A 17,847-nucleotide genomic window follows, 5' to 3' on the forward strand; every position below is an offset into this window, starting at 1 on the left:
TGAGCGAATATTTTGGAGGCGGGAGGCGATTGGCTGGCGGTAGGGCCGCTAGTCAGACAATGTTTTGTTTTGGAATACACATGCGGACCGACTTTCCTGACATTTCTTACTGTTTAATTTTGCGGACAGGACGTAATTTTCGTGACTTAGTGTGAATATGGGGCCACACGATCACCTAGAAACAGACGATGTGTCCGAAGTTTACTCAGAGGGATCAATATCGCGATGCAACAGTGTGGAAAAAATGACGTTTACAGTGCTTGGAGACGGGTTAGTGGAGGAGAGATTTCGAGTGGATAGAAGGAAATTAGAAGCGATGATTTTGGGTAAGTATGGAAGTAGCAGGTTGTAACCTTAATCCAGTATCAAGAATATGTAATCAGTGGATAGAGATAGGTCTTTGAAAGCAGTGAATTGCCTTGGTGTTTATGGTTTGAACTAGGAAGTAAGTAGTGAAGGTCGATAGATTGCTATAATTGTTAGCAGATTTTAAAAATTCTGGAAATATAGTTAGTGTTTATTTATACTGTATTGAAATTTGAAACGTGGGTGGCGTTAGAATTGAGCGGAAATGTTGTAACTAGGTAGGTGTTGTTACCTTGTAGGGCCGTAACCAGGCGATCCGTGAAGCGGTTTGACTGGTTGACAGACCTTGAAATGCTTGTAGAAGTGAATGATAAGGTTGTATTCATATTTAGAATTATTTACACTCGGGATTAAATTTTATTACATTTTTTTATCTTGTCTGTGATAGACATTTCATAATAAATTTCATGTAAGAGATGATCGGACATTTGATAAGTTGAAACGCATGAAAAAATGTTGTACAAATTTATGGGTTAATTATACGAAGAGATAATATAACGGACAACATCGCGGGTGGGCAGTGGTTGGAGGCAAGTGCACTGCGTCTAGTGCGTACATCGACGGAGGAGGAGGACGACATGGCATGAGTTACGGTTGCGTCATAGTTGTGTGAAAAGCTTGGGTATTAAGCTTCCTTGTACACCAAACGTTCCGATTAACGAACTCTTTATATAATGAGGTCACCATGTTGAGCTGGCTTACTACAAACATCATCGCGATTTGAAAATAACTTATCGACGAAAATCGTATCGTTGGATTCGTCACAGGACAACTCTTGCCCTGCAGCGATGACTTCAAGCAAGTGGATTGTTTGGTTAGGTTAGCCTAGGTTAGGTTTCTTGGATGGGTATTGTTTCTTTTGTAAAGCAACTCTAGAAAAATGATCAGTCTGGGAAAACCTACCCGAGCCGAGCGTAGCGTGTAATTAAGTAGGTGTAATCTCTGCTAGTGAAATATGTTCTTCATGATGAATCCCAAGATATGATTTTTGATACTGATTAGTTAGTTATTTTCTTATAGTATGAAAAAAGTCTAATGGCAGATACCAACTAGTTAGTGATCATGCATCTATGAACAAGAGAAGTTGTGGGGAATAACTGTTCCATCTGACGGTTAGGTTTTTCATCGTTCTTCTAAGTAGGCATATATGTACATCATTTTCGTCACCTGAACAACAGCTACCACATATTCTATTCCATAGTGAGGTATGAAATCAAACCAGAAATTCTGGCGTAATAGCTAGGTACCGAGGGTATATGCAAGGAGATTTATTTATATATTTTGTTTATTCATAGATTTAAAGCAAATACCAAGTATATGTATATGCAATAAATGATTTACCCGATGGCTGGCCCAGGGAAGACACGCCCCCAGTGTTCTCCAGTTGTCTGATCACAAGACAAGGAACTGTTCTTGACTGACGGTGACGTCACAGGTAAACATGTTGGCCCCACCAACACTCCTGAGTGTGTGTTGTCTTGAGTGTTGTTGTTATGGGGGGGGGGGGGCAGGAGGTTGTGGCAGCACTGCCGAGTTTGTCTTCTGTATTGTGGGGGTGTTGTGGTAGCCCTCTTGAGTGTATGTTGTCTGGATTGTAGTAGGGAGGAGTGATTTTTGTTGTTTTTTGCGTTTTGTGTTTGTTGTCTGGAGTGTAATGGGGGAAGCGGGTGGCATGGTTGTAGGCCTCCTTAGTAAGTCTTGTCTCGAGTGTTGTGCTGTGTGTGTGTGGGGGGGGGGGTTATGGCAGCCCGCACGAGTGTCATGACTCGGGCGTTGTGGTGGTGGTTGTGGGGGGGTAGGGGCTGGGGGGGGAAGGGTAGATAGTGTTGTACCAGGATCTGAGATTATAGTTATAAGTGTAGGAATGGCAAATTTTAACCCTTGGGAACGTGACGGTACGGCCCATGGGTATTATATAATGGCCGTTATGATCACGGGTCGTACCGTCCCCAGGGATCGTACCGTCATAGTCAAGTGTTGGGCCGTTATTCTCATGGGGTCGTACCGCTAGGCTGAGAAGTGGCACGATCGTGCTTGAGGAGGAGAAGGGGGGGGGGGGAACAGTTGTGGGATGCGTTTGGTCTTGGGGGAGTAGTCGTGAGCCACCCTGGCCAGGCGCTGGCCTTAAAACGTAAAACGCAACAATAGTTGGGCAGTATTATCTGCTCTCTCCCCCCCCCCCCTCACGTGTTACTTTGCCGCCACAAATCCGTTGATTCAGAAATGTATATGATAATTGACGTAAAATTATTTAAACCTTTGCGTTGTTCATATGATACACAGGTCTGTACAGCCCCGGGTTGCCCTGGACAGTTCAGTGAATCTTGAAGAGGTAAACGATGGTTTTAACTTAAAAGAGTGAGGGACCCAGTATGGGTTAGGCTTGCAACGGCTACCTTATACAAAGCCGCACGGCTCAACTTGACTGCATGACTTGATATGAATGTACTTAGCATGTTACATGAGCGCCACCATCACCCGGGAACCTGTAAGACGGAAGAATGACACCTTAAGGGAGAGGGAGGAGGCGTCAGCCCCAAAAGACGGGGTGAGGAGGGCAGGTTCCTTCTCTGTATCCAGGTCTTGGGCAAGGGGGGAAAAAAGGCTTCATCGAGGCCAGGCCTTAAATGAAACATTAAGGGCGGAAGAGGTAGTGAATGAAGGAGGGAAAATCAGTCTTAATGTGGAAACTTTTTTAAGACTGGGCAAATGGTAGCTGATAGGGAGATTTATGATTTATTGTAATGTACGGGTAGGGAGTACTGATAGGGCCCCATAGCTTGAACTCTCTGTACAATCAGACAAATTCTTCATCTAATGTATGACGTCAACATCGACGGTTTTTTTTAGTTTCTAACTTGTTTCGTGTCTAGTTTCGTGTTAACGGTCCCCAGGGGTGGTTGTGTCGTTTGCATTTTTCGAATTGCTTTTCTCAGTTGACGTAATCAAACTGGTTTACATGATTTTAGTTTTTTCTTTATCAAATCACCCCTTAACCTTCTCTCTTCCACGCTTGGTAAACTTATGGCGACTTTGTGATTAATTACATGTTTGTACTGTACGGGTTGGAAGGTTCATACTCGTGTGTGTGTCATTTTGAGTTATGGTAATAATTCTCAAATCATTTTCGGGTTTGCATGAACCTTGTGGCACATCAGGTCAGATCTGGCCAGTATTGTATTGTTTACACACATTATCCACTGAAAGGAAGGAAGCAAGACGAGTCTTACCACACACACACGTATGTGTGTAGTAAAACAGATGTTGTACCTTTATAATGACGTACATTCAAGTGATTACCAAATATATCCTCATAAGTGTTGTAGTTGTTTAAGCATTGCGATATCCGTTTTCTATCTTTAACTAGGAATATAGTATGGCACTATGTAACCAGGAACTGTTGATAACTTGAGGTGAGGGACACTTGAACGAACCGTTATAGCTCGAGTAATAACCTTTGACCTCGGAAATTCCTCTGAGGTTACCCTCTAACCCTCTGGTGTCTCCAGCATCAACACCTGAAGGAAAGATTACGATACAGTCCTTACAGGTACAGTGATATGAAGGGCTTCACGTGGTACAGTCTTTCCTGGTCATTCTCTCAGCGTCCAACAGGTCTAGACTGATGGAAGTTGTGCGAGTCTGTTTACCTTCAGTGTTGTTGTCTCATTTCGGAAATGAAAAATGGAATGTAATACACGTCATCAGCTGGTGCAGATCCTTCTACATTATTCTGCATCCTTCATGGCTCTCTTCATGTAAATTATACAACCTCGGATCCTCTTCATGGAACGCCAGCTGCTTCGAGTGTGCACTCCACGCAGGAACAGAGAACTGGACTCCTTTGGAGCACTCGAGTAGGTGGTCGACGATGCTTCACCCCCCCCCCTCCCTTCCCACCCGCGCAGCTAACGACTGCATAGCCATGCCCAAGATCCCTGCTCGCGATGTAACCAGCGCTGAGGACAGTCCGATAATTCTCTCTCTCTCTCTCTCTCTCTCTCTCTCTCTCTCTCTCTCTCTCTCTCTCTCTCTCTCTTGCCTTGCAGGTGTTCCCGTCTTGCCTTGTTGTAGGTGTACAGCTGAGGCATGTGTTCCTCACCTCCCTCCCTCCACCTGGCGTCTTAGGAAAATATCAAGTTTTAATGTCTTGGTTTATTTTTTATAAAGTAGTCAGATGGAAGACTTGCCTCGTTCCACCACCGTGGTCTGGTGCCATTCCCTCTGCGTTGCTTAACATCATTTGCGGGAGACAGTTGTTTGTGGCTGCTCAGCTGGAGACCAGATTGTTAAGGTGCATCCTTCCGTACTTCGAGTGTGTGTGTACACGGTGGGTGCTTAGTAAAGGTTGCCATTTTGGACATCATCTGCATGACAGGTAACTCCATACAATAGGAAACAAACCATCGTATCGACGGATCACCTCGCCTCATTCGTGATGTCTCATGATCTAACTACCGATATTCTGTCTTCATCCAACACAAAACTTAATAGGTTGTATGTTATCCATTACTCAAGATGTGATAAGTTATAAGTATGTACTGTATAACTTATAAATGAAGTAGAAAGGCGAATTGTGAGTTGCCTCAAACTTAGTGACCTTCCTGTTTTCTCTGGTGGCGGACCAAGAGAAAATGGGAAAGTACCGTAAACCAACCTAGATTATGCAGTGTTCAGTAGCAACATGATCCATAAATGGAATCAAGGTTGTCGTGGTTCTTTATGATTATCTTTCAGAACATGTTATCATATACGTGGTGTAGATAATCATTGGTGCCTGAGAGAGGAGGGAATTCCTTTTACGTGAAAAACATAGGCTGGGAAGGGAGGGGGAGGTGTGTTGGAGCAGCGTAGATTACTGGAAATTAATTTATTTTTGCATTTGATAATTTGTCTTCCAGATGGGACCCTTAGACCTATTTTGAGATTGTCTTTTGAGAGATGTGCCCTTTTATCATTGTAGCCCCCTTGGCGTGTTGTTTGTGTGAGGTGAACACTTGACTGAGTAATGTCAGGTGAGTGAGTGGATCCTGTAGATCTGCTGCGGAGTTCCTGTAATCATATGATTGATTATGGTGACGTAACGCTAATGGTAGGATTATGGAACAGCTGGTACAGACAACCAGTGCTGGTGAAGATGCAGGATACATCATACATATATCTGTAATAACTTGGATCTCGCACCGAGGACTCCTGCAGCTTCAAAATTGCGCTGCAGCCAGCAGGGGAAGGCTAGACTCATTTGGAGGAAGGTTTTCGGCGAGATTGTACTCTTCATCCACTGACGATGAAACCAACTATTTCAAGGTAACTTGTGGCTACCAGAGTAACCATGTGCGGGCGGGCGGGGAGTTGGAGAATCCCTGGGGAGAGCGGCATCCTCCAGGTGAGGTGGCAGGGACGCATGGGCGAGTAGGTCAGAGACGACTAGGGTTACGCTGGGTCAGGTCAGGGCCGTACACCAGGGGTCATGTCCACTGATTGTTGGATTTGGGGCAGAGGGACCAAGTGCCTCTCTTTCCCTGCCGGGCTCCGCTTATCCCTGCCGGGCCCCCTCTCTCCCTGCCGGGTTCCCTCTCCCCATGCCGGGTCCCCCCTCTCCCTGCCGGGCTCCGCCTATCCCTGCCGGGCCCCCTCTCTCCCTGCTGGGTCCCCTCTCTCCCTGCGGGGCCCCGCCTATCCCTGCCGGGCCCCCTCTCTTCCTGCCGGGCCCCCCTCTCTTCCTGCCGGGCCCCCTTTCTCCCTGCCGGGCTCCGCCTATCCCTGCCGGGCCCCTCCTCTCCCACCACACTGGCCGGTACACACACACACACACCTGCCACAGGCCAGGACATGTGTATATATATACAAGGTTAAGAGACGGGGCAACACCGGTGTAAAACTCTATCCGAAATGCAAATTGTGACCACATATACACCCTATGGCTGGTCACTCACACGTGGAGAGTCAGACTCAACGTCCTTATTTTATTCAGTGGTGACTCGTTTGCCAGATTTGTCCATTGTATCTGTGCAGAGAAATGTACGCAGTGCGTGGTGAGCCGTGGCATGTACTGATGTGGACTGTGCCACTAGCGAGTGGTGGTGGTGGGGTTGAGAGAGTGGCCACTAGTGAGGGGAGTGACGAGTCTTGTTAGTGATGGTGATGTATGTAGTACGTCGTCGTGTTGACCCCGGGGGTCACGCTCCTCCTCACATGGACCACTGACCCGCCACTCAACCGCAGCCCCTCTTGCCACCACGGGTCATGGCTGCGGTCACCTCCACACTACCGCCGCACCCCAGCCGTGTGGGAGCTCTGGCTGCCGGGGGTGTAGCCTGGGGTGAGGTTCTTCCCTGCACCCCAGCCGTGTGGGAGCTCTGGCTGCCGGGGGTGTAGCCTGGGGTGAGGTTCTCCCCTGCACCCCAGCCGTGTGGGAGCTCTGGCTGCCGGGGGTGTAGCCTGGGGTGAGGTTCTCCCCTGCACCCCAGCCGTGTGGGAGCTCTGGCTGCCGGGGGTGTAGCCTGGGGTGAGGTTCTCCCCTGCACCCCAGCCGTGTGGGAGCTCTGGCTGCCGGGGGTGTAGCCTGGGGTGAGGTTCTCCCCTGCACCCCAGCCGTGTGGGAGCTCTGGCTGCCGGGGGTGTAGCCTGGGGCGAGGTTCTCCCCTCCACCCCAGCCGTGTGGGAGTTCTGACTGCGAGGGGTATATCCTGGGGTGAGTGTTGGGTCATTAGGTGGAGTGGGATGCGAGTTGTGTGGGGTGGAGGTGCGGGTGCCAAGTGAGGTTATGATGTGCGGGGTTGGGGGTGTGGGGGAACATCATATGATCCAGTACAGGTGGCCGAGGGTGGGGGAGGGTAGCCGCCTGGTGTCAAGGAGGTGGCGAGTTGCTCTGAATGAAGCACTGTCTGCCGCACCACACCACCACCACGCCACCACCACCCACTTGTCCTCACCCATGGATCCCGTGGGTCACACACCCCTGGCCTCCCATGGGTCACATACCCCTGGCCCTCATGGGTCACATCCCTGGGTCTCATGAATATCACAGCCCTGGCACTCATGGGTCGCACATCCCTGGCACCCACACCTAATCATAGACTCCACTAACACGTAGTGAACTGTACCGTTGCTCCTCTGCTTTCTTCATTTAGTGTAAGACTCTCGTAGGTACAGATGCTTCCAGCAACACCATGTACATCTCCCAGCCCAGCCATCATACATACAGTACATGTACAGTAGTACCCCTGATCAGTTGGTAATAATGACCTGACCCATCCAGACTTGGTTATCTCTTTTATTCATTAACGTATCGTCGAGATGTTGAATGGTCTGTGTAGCCATATCGTCAATATGTAACCAGACAAACATTTGTTGTGGCTTCCAGAACTTTGATCATTGTTGAGGTGTGGTGTGTGTGGCGGTCGTCCTCAGCTGTGGTGAGGTCGTGGTGGTCCGTCGTGGACGAGGGTGTCGTCCTGGTCGTTCCTAGCTAGGATGTGTGACGGTGTTGGGCGACGGGAACTGTGGAGGGGACAGGTGGTGTGAGCACGTCCCCCAGAGGACATCACACCACAAGTCCAGGTCACAGTGGGACCCGCCTGCCGCCCCACCCACCACACATCACGGAGCTACAGGACCCTCCTCCTCCAGGTGGGGGTGATGTAGTGTTCCTGCCCTTGGGGTTGGAGGTGGTGGCAACCGCGGTCGGGGTAAGCACGTTCCCTCAGGCAGGTGTTGACCCCGGGGTACACGGACGAGTCTCCCCAGGGAGTAGGTGACCCATGGGTACACGGGTATCTATCTCCAGGCAGGTGTTGACCCTGGGGTACACGGGTCTCTCAGGCAGGTGTTGACCCCGGGGTACATGGACGAGTCTCCCCAGGGAGTAGGTGACCCATGGGTACACGGGTATCTTTCTCCAGGCAGGTGTTGACCCTGGGGTACACGGGTCTCAGGCAGGTGTTGACCCTGGGGTACACGGGTCTCTCAGGCAGGTGTTGACCCTGGGGTACACGGGTCTCTCAGGCAGGTGTTGACCCTTGGGGTACACGGGTCTCTCAGGCAGGTGTTGACCCTGGGGTACACATGTTCCCTCAGGCGGCGGGGGGCCAACAGCGCTGCCTTGTGTTGCCTGACACAAGCGGCTCTTGTTGGTGTTGACGCTGTGACACACTGTGGGGCGGGTGAGGTGTGACTCAACGGTCTCGTCTCGCGTGGGATCTGTCCTCAGCCTGGGGGGGCTGGGGCGAGACAGGTGCAGGTGGAGTGTGTCCTCAGCCAGGCGGGATGAGACAAGTGGCACCGGGCTGTCTGTGACGCTGGTCCCGTCAGCCTGACGTTCCTCATGTTGATGTAGCTTACCTGGTGAGTGGCGGCGGCACAAAACTGTCGTCTGTAGTGTTGACCGTTGGCTGCCACCTGAACGGTGTTGCAGGGGAAGGCCCCCCATCCTGGGCCACCTGGCACCCACAAGACAGATGGTACGATGGTGGTTGTCTTGCTGCCTCGCGGGGGGGGGGGGGGGGGGGGTCGTAGTGCCTGACCCAGGCCGCAGCCAGGCACACCGTCCTCTGGTGTGTGGATGTTTCCTGCTGCTGTTCTGTCGTGGGTGGCCACCCCCTAACCCCCCTAGAGCAGCCAGCTGGTGCACCCAGCTCCCCCTCCCTGCTATCCAGCCAGTCGGCCAGGTCTTGCCATCGGCTACCCACCCAGAGAGGCGTGTGGTGAGGCTCGGGTCGGCACAGGTTGGCAGGACTGGAGTCAGGCGGCAGTCATGTCTGCTTCTTGATCGATGACGTCCTCCAGCAGCTGGTCAGCGGTGGGTCGCCCACCCAGGCCTACTGCCACCTCCCGAAGACGATCTTGGAAAAAAAAGAAAGCTTTAGATTCGTCTGTGATCAGTACATCTAGCTAGACCCTGACCAGACGTGCGTGATGCAGTGCTTCACACAAGATGGGAGTAGCAACGGAGCAACTGTACTGTGGAGAAACGTATTTAGCGGCTGACTTTTCCTACGTTTTCTAGCACCAGATTTACCCTCGTCTTTGAAGCCAAAATCACTTCCTAGTTAGGTTATTTAATGTTTTCATAAAGGCAGAAGTAATGCAGATATGTCACCTATGGTTCCAGAGGATCAAGCCAACGTCACCAACTATGCCAGTCGATATACGAGAACAGAGACCGTAAAGTACGTGTCTCCAAATATTGAATGTTTTGAGCATTGTCGGCGAACGGGACAACACTGGAAAAACACGTCGCCTTTGGCCTAGTGTCAGGGAACACAGCTTGTGGAAGCCATGTTCCTGGTGAGGGAAAGTCTGAGATTCTCCTTGTTGGAGGCTGACATGACTGATGGGTATTGCATGGCTGAGGGTGTCGTACACTGCCCAGAGTAGCTCTGTGTAGATGACCGGGTACATTTACAATTGCATTCTGGAGGTCGGGTCACGAGGTAGTCATGATCATAACCGTTGTAGTGTACAGTAGTAACCACGCGTCCTGAAATCATCCTCAGTATGAACCACGAACGCTGTCCGATGGATTTCAAAACTCATTTATTTTCTCAAGGTTTAGCAACACTACTACAAATACTCTTCACTCATGGGACCATTGTATGATTATATATTTTTAGAATTACGAATTTGTGGTTAGGAAGTAGTAAAAGACGCTGGGCAACGCGCGACCCTGTGGTATGATAGCCTGGCCTTTGACCTGATCCCACACACGGGAGTCACACCGTCGGATTCCAAAAGTTAAAAACGTCTTCACGAGTGAAATGATTCTCAAGTGTTCAGAACGGGTTATTACGTAGTTGGCAGGTGAGGTGGGAGGGTCATGTGGTAGCGGACCTTGCGCTCTTGCTGATCACTTGTCTCTCGTGGCTGGCTGGTGTGGTGGAGTTGTTATGTGGGAGTCCAGAGGTCTGACCTTCATGATTGTGGACCTTGGCCTCACTGATCGTGTGTATCTCGGAACTGTGAACATTAGATTGATTTTCTTTTCTTTCCTCTGGCGTCGCTGTGAAACATTGTAATGTTTGTCCATATCAGCGAAACTGATATTGGATTGTTTACTTTAGTACAACACACTGCCATCTTGTTTAGCTTCGCTGAAATTTTTGAGTGAAATGTAGTGTTGTAGAACGTGCGGGTTTGGATTACATAGTTGGGTTGGTAGTGTAGGTTGTAGACTGGAAGTCAGCGATTATAAGATATTATAATGAGTTATGGATAGAGAGGCGCGCGTATAGCATTGTGATGTGGGATTATTTTATCTTACCAGATGGTGTGTCGTTATCCCGGACGTTATCATCTTATCTATTGATATAAACAGGTGATGGGGACGGCCCGTCCTCTACTCCAGTTCTTGCTAACTTGTATACTCCGGCTGGTCACACTGACCTGTTGCTGTGACCTGACTGGAGACTCCAGACTCCTGTGTCCAGTAGCTGGTTACAGTCAGACCTGTTGCTGTGACCTGGTTGGAGACTGTAGGTTCCTGTGTCTTTAGCTGGTTTGACCGGTGTGACCTGGCCGGAGACAGTAGGCAGACCTGTGATCCAGACCTTGGGCGGTTGGAGTTCATGACCCAGCGGAAGAGCTTGAGAAAGGTATTGTAATAATACTGTAAGAGATCGTTGCTCCGAGGTAGTGGTGATAGCAGTGTGTGTGTGTGACGGAACCCCACAGAGGAAGTGGTTAACTTACTGAACGATGAGAAAACTTTACATAAAATCCTTTTTTCACAAATATTTATTCTTTGGTTCTACATAGAACTGTAGCTAGTAAAGGAAATGGTACAATCGCAGTTGAGGGAGAGAGAGTTCCACCCACAGTGAGGGAGACGACCGACTACAGGGAAGACCTGACAACTGTGAATGAGGGAGGGAGGGTGTTGGTCGTACCCCGATTCCATACTCTGAAGCTTTCCTGATATCAAGGGCCACGTGATGGGATTTCCCTGGAGGATGACCAGACGTTAGTAAGATCAGAAAAACACTCAGGTGGGGGCTCGTCTTGCGAGAACCATGCTGCTGGTCCGGGGGAAGACTGGGAGACTGATGCTTTAGGAAATGGAAATTGAGAGATGAGAGATGTCAGAACAACTGAACCGTGCGTGGAAGGGTTAGAACGTTCATGTTTGTTTACTATAATCTGTACAGATTCAAGTTTCTAGGAAAAGATAGAGTTTTGGTTTTACGACGAGGCGAAACACGAGGAGCAAACATGGGCGTGAATTGTGAAGCAGCCTCCTCGCAAACACGATGTAGGACGCCAGCTGGTCCATGATATACACCTTGCTTGTGTCCAGAGTGGAGTGGTTTGTGGAGCACACGAAGAGTAATTATAGTGCAAGACCTAACATTAGTTAGAGACGTGTTATAAGGACAGCGGATGTTGGTCACGCAAGGGTGGGGGTAAGGGAGGAAAAAGAACCCCAAAGAGTTGCTTGTCAGTAGGAGAGCGAGACAGTCATAGTTTAGTTGGAACAGAAAAGAGGACACGTTACCGATGCCTTTGGCCCAAGACCAGTAGGACGTTTTTAGTGGATGAAGAGCAGAAGTTGTCACATTCGCTGTGGATGAAGGAGCGCCTCGCCTCATGGGACTGGTGTGGTCAGGGATGAGGGTTTAGTGCGAGTCTCAGGAAGGCGAGTGATGAGTGGCTGAGCCGGGGACTGGAAGTGAGGGAGGAGAAGGGATGTGTCAGTGGCGTAGGAGCACATGGGAAGGCCAGATAACAGGAGACTTGATGGTCTGTGACAGCGTAATCTGCCTAAGGACAGCAGTAGTGATAGCGGGTGGGTGTGTTGGTGATGGGGTCTTGCCTCCCAAGTGTGGTGGTAATGGTGGTGGAGGTGTGGTATGTAAAGACTGGTGTTGTGACGACTGGGTCTTTGCCGCCTCTCACAGTGACGGCGTCGTCTGAGGTCATCCTTATCTGCCATTGTCACAGGCCAACTTTATCTTGTGTAAAATGATTGTTCGCTGACCCTGCTGGGTCAGGGTGGATGTCCAAAGTCGTGATAGGTCGTTGACGCCCCTCATCCACACCCCGCACTTAACTGCTTTCTTCTGCTCGTGTTAAAACTAAGAAAACTGATCGTAGGGATGGTTCAAAGTTTGATGTCGGGGGTCGTACCGTCGTGCTCGGGTGGTCGCCCATCGTGCTCAAGGGTCGTACCGTCGTGTTCGGGAGGGTTGAGGAGAGGCAAGAATGATGTAGCTGTAACTTTGTGTGTGTTGCAGGTTGTCCGCCGGAGCCTTGCGACTACGAGATCATGAGGTTACCCATCGCAGCTGACGGCCACATAATGACAGCTGACGACTTCTTCCAGAGGGTGAGTACCGCGCCTGCCCGACTCCTTGTCCCTCCACGTCTCTTGGTATGGACGAGTCTCTTACTACCTTCATGATGGAGCTATTGTGTCACATGACCGCGTCGCTTCTGTTTTCCATGGCTTTGCAGATTTTTTTTCCTATGTAAGAGTTTGTGTATCTGTAGTACATACGAGTGTATTGTGTAGTGTTTATATATATATATATATATATATATATATATATATATATATATATATATATATATATATATATATATATATATATATACTGTGATACATGTGTGGTGGACGAATGTTACGTATCTCATTATTTGTACTTAAACCAGTCATAAAAAAATTAACAGGAATAATTGTACTTGTTATTGTGTGTGTGTGTGTGTGTGTGTGTGTGTGTGTGTGTGTGTGTGTGTGTGTGATACTGATGAACCTGCCATATCTCCGGCACCTGCTTATGTAATGAAGTGATGGAAGGGTTGTAACACCGGAGCTCCTCATGTTAAATATGCATGTCGTCATGACTACAGCCTCCCTGTGGTCTTGTGTCATTACTACATCGGTCCGACTGTTCAAAGTCCACCCACGAACCGACTCTTATTATTGAAAGTCTTGGCGGCCTGACCTTTAAAAAGTCCTCTCACGGCCCAATCTTTTAATCTAAAAGTCCTCCTCGGCCCGACCTCTTTAAAGTCCTTCCTCAAGCTGACCTTATGAATGTCCACTGTCGCGGCTTGACCTTCTGAAGTCCACCCGTGTCCAGACCATTATCTTAAGGTCCACTTATGAAAGCCAACAGAGTCGGCTTGTGGAAGATCCAGAAAGTGTCATTGAACCTCTACAGTTGATGGTTGGAAACTGTCAAATCTGTATCGTCCTTCCCTGGCAGCCGTCAGACACCCCACCCCAGCTCGGCCCTGGGTGTCAAGAGCCATCGGTTCCTCGGCAATCACAGGGTATCTTCTGTAAACAAACACGCGGTACCACTTGCACCACTTTCAAAGCTCTTCGTTCATCAGAACAATTTCACAGCTCTTCGTCCCGTAGACCAATTTCAAAGCTGTTCGCTCCTCTGGCTAGTTTCAAGGCTGTTTATTCCTTCGACCAGCTTCACAGCTGTTCGTTCTTTACATAGTTTGTTTCAATGCTGTACGATTCTTGAACAAGATTCAATCCTGTACGTTTTTTGAACAAGTTTCAGTGCTGTACGTTTCTTGAACAAGTTTCAGTGCTGTACGTTTCTTGAACAAGTTTCAGTGCTGTACGTTTCTTGAACAAGTTTCAGTGCTGTACGTTTCTTGAACAAGTTTCAGTGCTGTACGTTTCTTGAACAAGTTTCAGTGCTGTACGTTTCTTGAACAAGTTTCAGTGCTGTACGTTTCTTGAACAAGTTTCAGTGCTGTACGTTTCTTGAACAAGTTTCAGTGCTGTACGTTTCTTGAACAAGTTTCAAGGCTGTACATTTCTTGATCAGGTTTCAAGGCTGTACGTTTCTTGAACGAGTTTCTATGCTGTACGTTTCTTGAACAAGTTTCAAGTCTGTACGTTTCTTGAACAAGTTTCATGGCTGCACGTTTCTTGAACAAGTTTCAGTTTCTTGAACAAGTTTTAAGGCTGCACGTTTCTTATAGAAATATCAAATCTCTTCGTTCCTTATATCAGTTTCAAGGCTGTTCGTCCCTTACGGTAGTTTCAAGGGCGTTTGTTTCGTAGACCACATACACGGCTGTCATGACGCTATGTCCAGCATGTCAAGATGTCAATGGGAGCAAGTCACGCTGTCCATTATTACAGGGTTTAATGAACAGGGTGTTGAGGATGGGAGAAACAGTTTCTAGCAGAGTACCCTCTCCTGAGGGCGTTGTATATTCTGGATTGGAATCGGGAGAGGATTACAGCATGAACTCTTATGTTGGACGATAGAACCCAGTGCTGTGGGAATACTGCACAGTTCACATTGGATGGAAGTGGATCAAAAGCCAAGTGTTTCTTGTCAAAGACAACATAATCCTCGTTGGACAGTTGGCACACAAGGATGAATGTAGATATGGTCTACGGTGGTTCAGTATCAACTAGGATATGTATTACAATAATGTGGAAGTTGCTGAAATATTATGTACCTGTTCCCACAGTAAATCACAATATGATCATATACCCGTTCCCACGATAGATCACGATATGATCATTAACGCTGTCAGGTTTTTGAAGTGCATTAATAATGAGGTTAAAACTTTGGGGACTGTGTATGTATGGATAACATTAATCAAAGCCTAGAAGTGTGTTGTGTCTCGGATGGTGATAATGGTAATGCAGGAACCTCCTCGTATTGCAGATCCCTCTTCTCTCGAGAAGAAAATTTTGGATTCTGATGTTTGCGTCCACACCTACAGAAGTCCACGGAACACTTCTTATATACCATCTTTACTCTCCTACACGGTGCTGGTCGGTGGTTGCACAGGAAGGAATTACCCGGACACTAGCTATGATTGTGTGCGTGTGTGTGTGGACCCTTGATAAGTGACGGTGGGGGATGATATCGTCGCACTCCGGGTCACATCCTGCTGGTTGAAGTCTGTGGTTCCATGTTGTTCTCGGACACACGACTGGTCTGTTGTTCTTACTGTGTACAGGGATTGATAGACCCATCCCCAACCCACATCCCGGACCACAACGACGCGTCACCACGTTTGGAAATAAGGACCTTTGTGTGTTATACCGTCGTGCTGCACGGCCGTGTCGTCGTGCTGCACGGCCGTGTCGTCGTGCTGCACGGCCGTGTCGTCGTGCTGCACGGCCGTGTCGTCATGCAGCGGACGGTTCACACCACACAATACCATGACGCTGTGGATATGGTCTTGGTACCAACTTAGCGGATGTTTCTTGGTTTGAGTTACCAAATGGCTACCATGTCATGCTGTGTTGTGCGTATTGAAGCTGGCAACACCTTCATGGCTCAGTGAACGGTGACCACTGTGTTTCCTGCTTTTGTTAGTGTTTCGTTGAAGCCTAGCAATGTATTGCTTGGAAGGATGAGTCAGCTTCCTCGGCCAGATGATGGAACACATTATTATCTGTTGGGTTTGTTATATTTCCTATTTTTCTATGTATATTGTGTTACATTTCCGTTCCTTATAAACTTGTTACGTTATTTCTTACTGCTCTTTAGAGTTTACGTTAATTCCTGCTGCTCCATATAAAGTTGTTACGTTATTTTCTGTTGTTCCTTGTAAAGTTATATCATTTCCTGTTCGTTAAATTTATATAGATTTGTTACACTATTTTCTGTTGTCTATTGTAAAATTGTGTTTGGTTATATGTTGTTGCTCCTCATCAAGTTGTTACATCATTTTCTGTTGCTCCTTGTAAAGTTCTTACATGATTTCCTGTTGTTCGTTATATAAAGTTGTTACAATCTTTCTTTTTCCCTATAATTTTGTGTTACATTATTTCCTGTTCCTTTTAAAGTTGTATATTATTTCCTGTTGTTCAGTATAAAGTTGTTACATTATCACCTGTTGTTCCTTTTAAAGTTTTTACATTATTTCCTGTTTGTTATAAAAAGCGATGGAACATTATTTTCTGTTGTCCCTTATACACCTAGGTTGAATTATTTTGTGTTAATCATTATAAAGTTATGTTATTCCTTGTTGTCCCTATGTTACAGTATTTCCGTCTTTCCTTATAAGATTGTGTTACGATATTTCCTTTGTTGTAAAGTTGTCTTACATATTTAGTTGTTTTTTTTAAAGTTGCTACGTCATTTTTTTGTTCATTGTACATTTAATTTTTTCCTGTTTCTTTAAAGTTATGTTACATTATTTCCTGGTCTTCCTTGTAAGATTTTTTGTGTAAAACTTTTATTTCTCGTGCAGTTTCTAGACCCCATCATACAGGCGATACACCATAGCCTCTATACTGCATCATACAAACAGTATAACCCACCTCTGTAGTCTGTGTACTACCATCTTACATGCAGTACATTTATGTAATCTTGGTGCACTATCATACAGGCAGTACACACACTGCAGTTTATTCATGAGGTCAGTACTCCTCCATAGTCTCTCACTATCCACCATGATATACAAGTGGTGTATCACTATGCATAGTATGACTATAAACTATAAGCGTAGTGAGAGCTGTGTGCGCCGGCTTTGATAAGAGGATGGAGTCCTATCACGTGTCTGCCAGCGCCAGTATTAGCCGAGGATGAGCAAAGATGGTGGGATGTGGTTGGGGGTTTGTGCGGTAGTGACAGGGACGTGGGGATGTGAATGATTTGCGTGGTTGTGTGGTGTGATCGGACGTAACTGTGAGGGAGGGAGTGGCGTGGTAGTGTGGTGTGGAAGGGAGTATTGTGGTAGTAGTGTGGTACAGCGTAGTGGTAGTGTGGTATGGAAAGGGGTATTGTGGTAGTGTTGTGTAACATCGCTGAGGTGGTGGTGTTATACGATGTCATGCCATCGTGAGGGGAAGATTACAACTGTGTGTGTGTGTGTGTGTGTGTGTGTGTGTGTGTCAGCACACGACTGTTAGATCCTGGATGCTTGCAAACCTGACCATTTTTTTTTTTTTTTTGTTGGGTTTTACGGCCATCGACCTATGAGGAAGGTCATTAGGCCTGCACCCTGTTTAGTGCATGATGCTGTCATCTTTCCTAAATACCTATAAAAAAGGTGTAATTTTGATGTAATGATAATAGATATAGATAATAACAGATATAAGTAGTGGAAATAAAAGATTTGTGGGTATTGGGCCGACGTGGCGGCAAATACCACCCAGTCGGCACAGTATCTACGGTTGCATTTTACCCAAGAGACCATTGTTTGGTTTTCCTCAAGCAGCCGCCTAATGCTGAAGTTAGAAACTGTGTGGGTGCTTGTGGGGGGGGGGGGATTACTGAGGACAGATACTAGGCTACAATGAACATGTCAATTCGTGCCTCAAGCAATGTACAGAGTGAACGTTCCTGTTCTATTATATGTAGTACATACAGTGTACCGGTGGCATCAGTGCAGTACATGAGATGGTGAAATTTGAACATGAGCGAAGATTCAGATCCTGGCGAAAGAAAGACGTCATAGCCTTAAGTTGCTGAAAGCCTTAGGAAAAAATATACCAAAGCAAACAAAAAAATTCGACGACAGGCGAGGCTTATGTGTGTTGGG

The 17,847-nt window shown here is 47.6% G+C and overlaps 1 protein-coding gene across 5 annotated transcripts in view; it reads left to right on the top strand.

The window, feature by feature from the left end:
- Nucleotides 1-66: 66 nt before the first annotated feature.
- BicC (protein bicaudal C) overlaps nucleotides 67-17,847 on the top strand; it is a 95,988-nt gene continuing 78,207 nt past the window's right edge. For 2 of the 5 annotated variants that reach the window (XM_071682166.1, XM_071682167.1), the window contains exons 1-2: nucleotides 67-326; nucleotides 12,597-12,688. In XM_071682166.1, coding sequence (XP_071538267.1) covers nucleotides 158-326; nucleotides 12,597-12,688 — 261 coding nt within the window. In that variant the 5' untranslated portion in view covers nucleotides 67-157. Of the gene's footprint in view, nucleotides 327-10,719; nucleotides 10,959-12,596; nucleotides 12,689-17,847 lie in introns of those variants that run through there. The other 3 variants (XM_071682164.1, XM_071682165.1, XM_071682168.1) reach the window with 2 other exon arrangements.

This window comes from Panulirus ornatus, chromosome 34 (assembly GCF_036320965.1).
Source record: "Panulirus ornatus isolate Po-2019 chromosome 34, ASM3632096v1, whole genome shotgun sequence".
Lineage (NCBI taxonomy): Eukaryota > Metazoa > Arthropoda > Malacostraca > Decapoda > Palinuridae > Panulirus > Panulirus ornatus.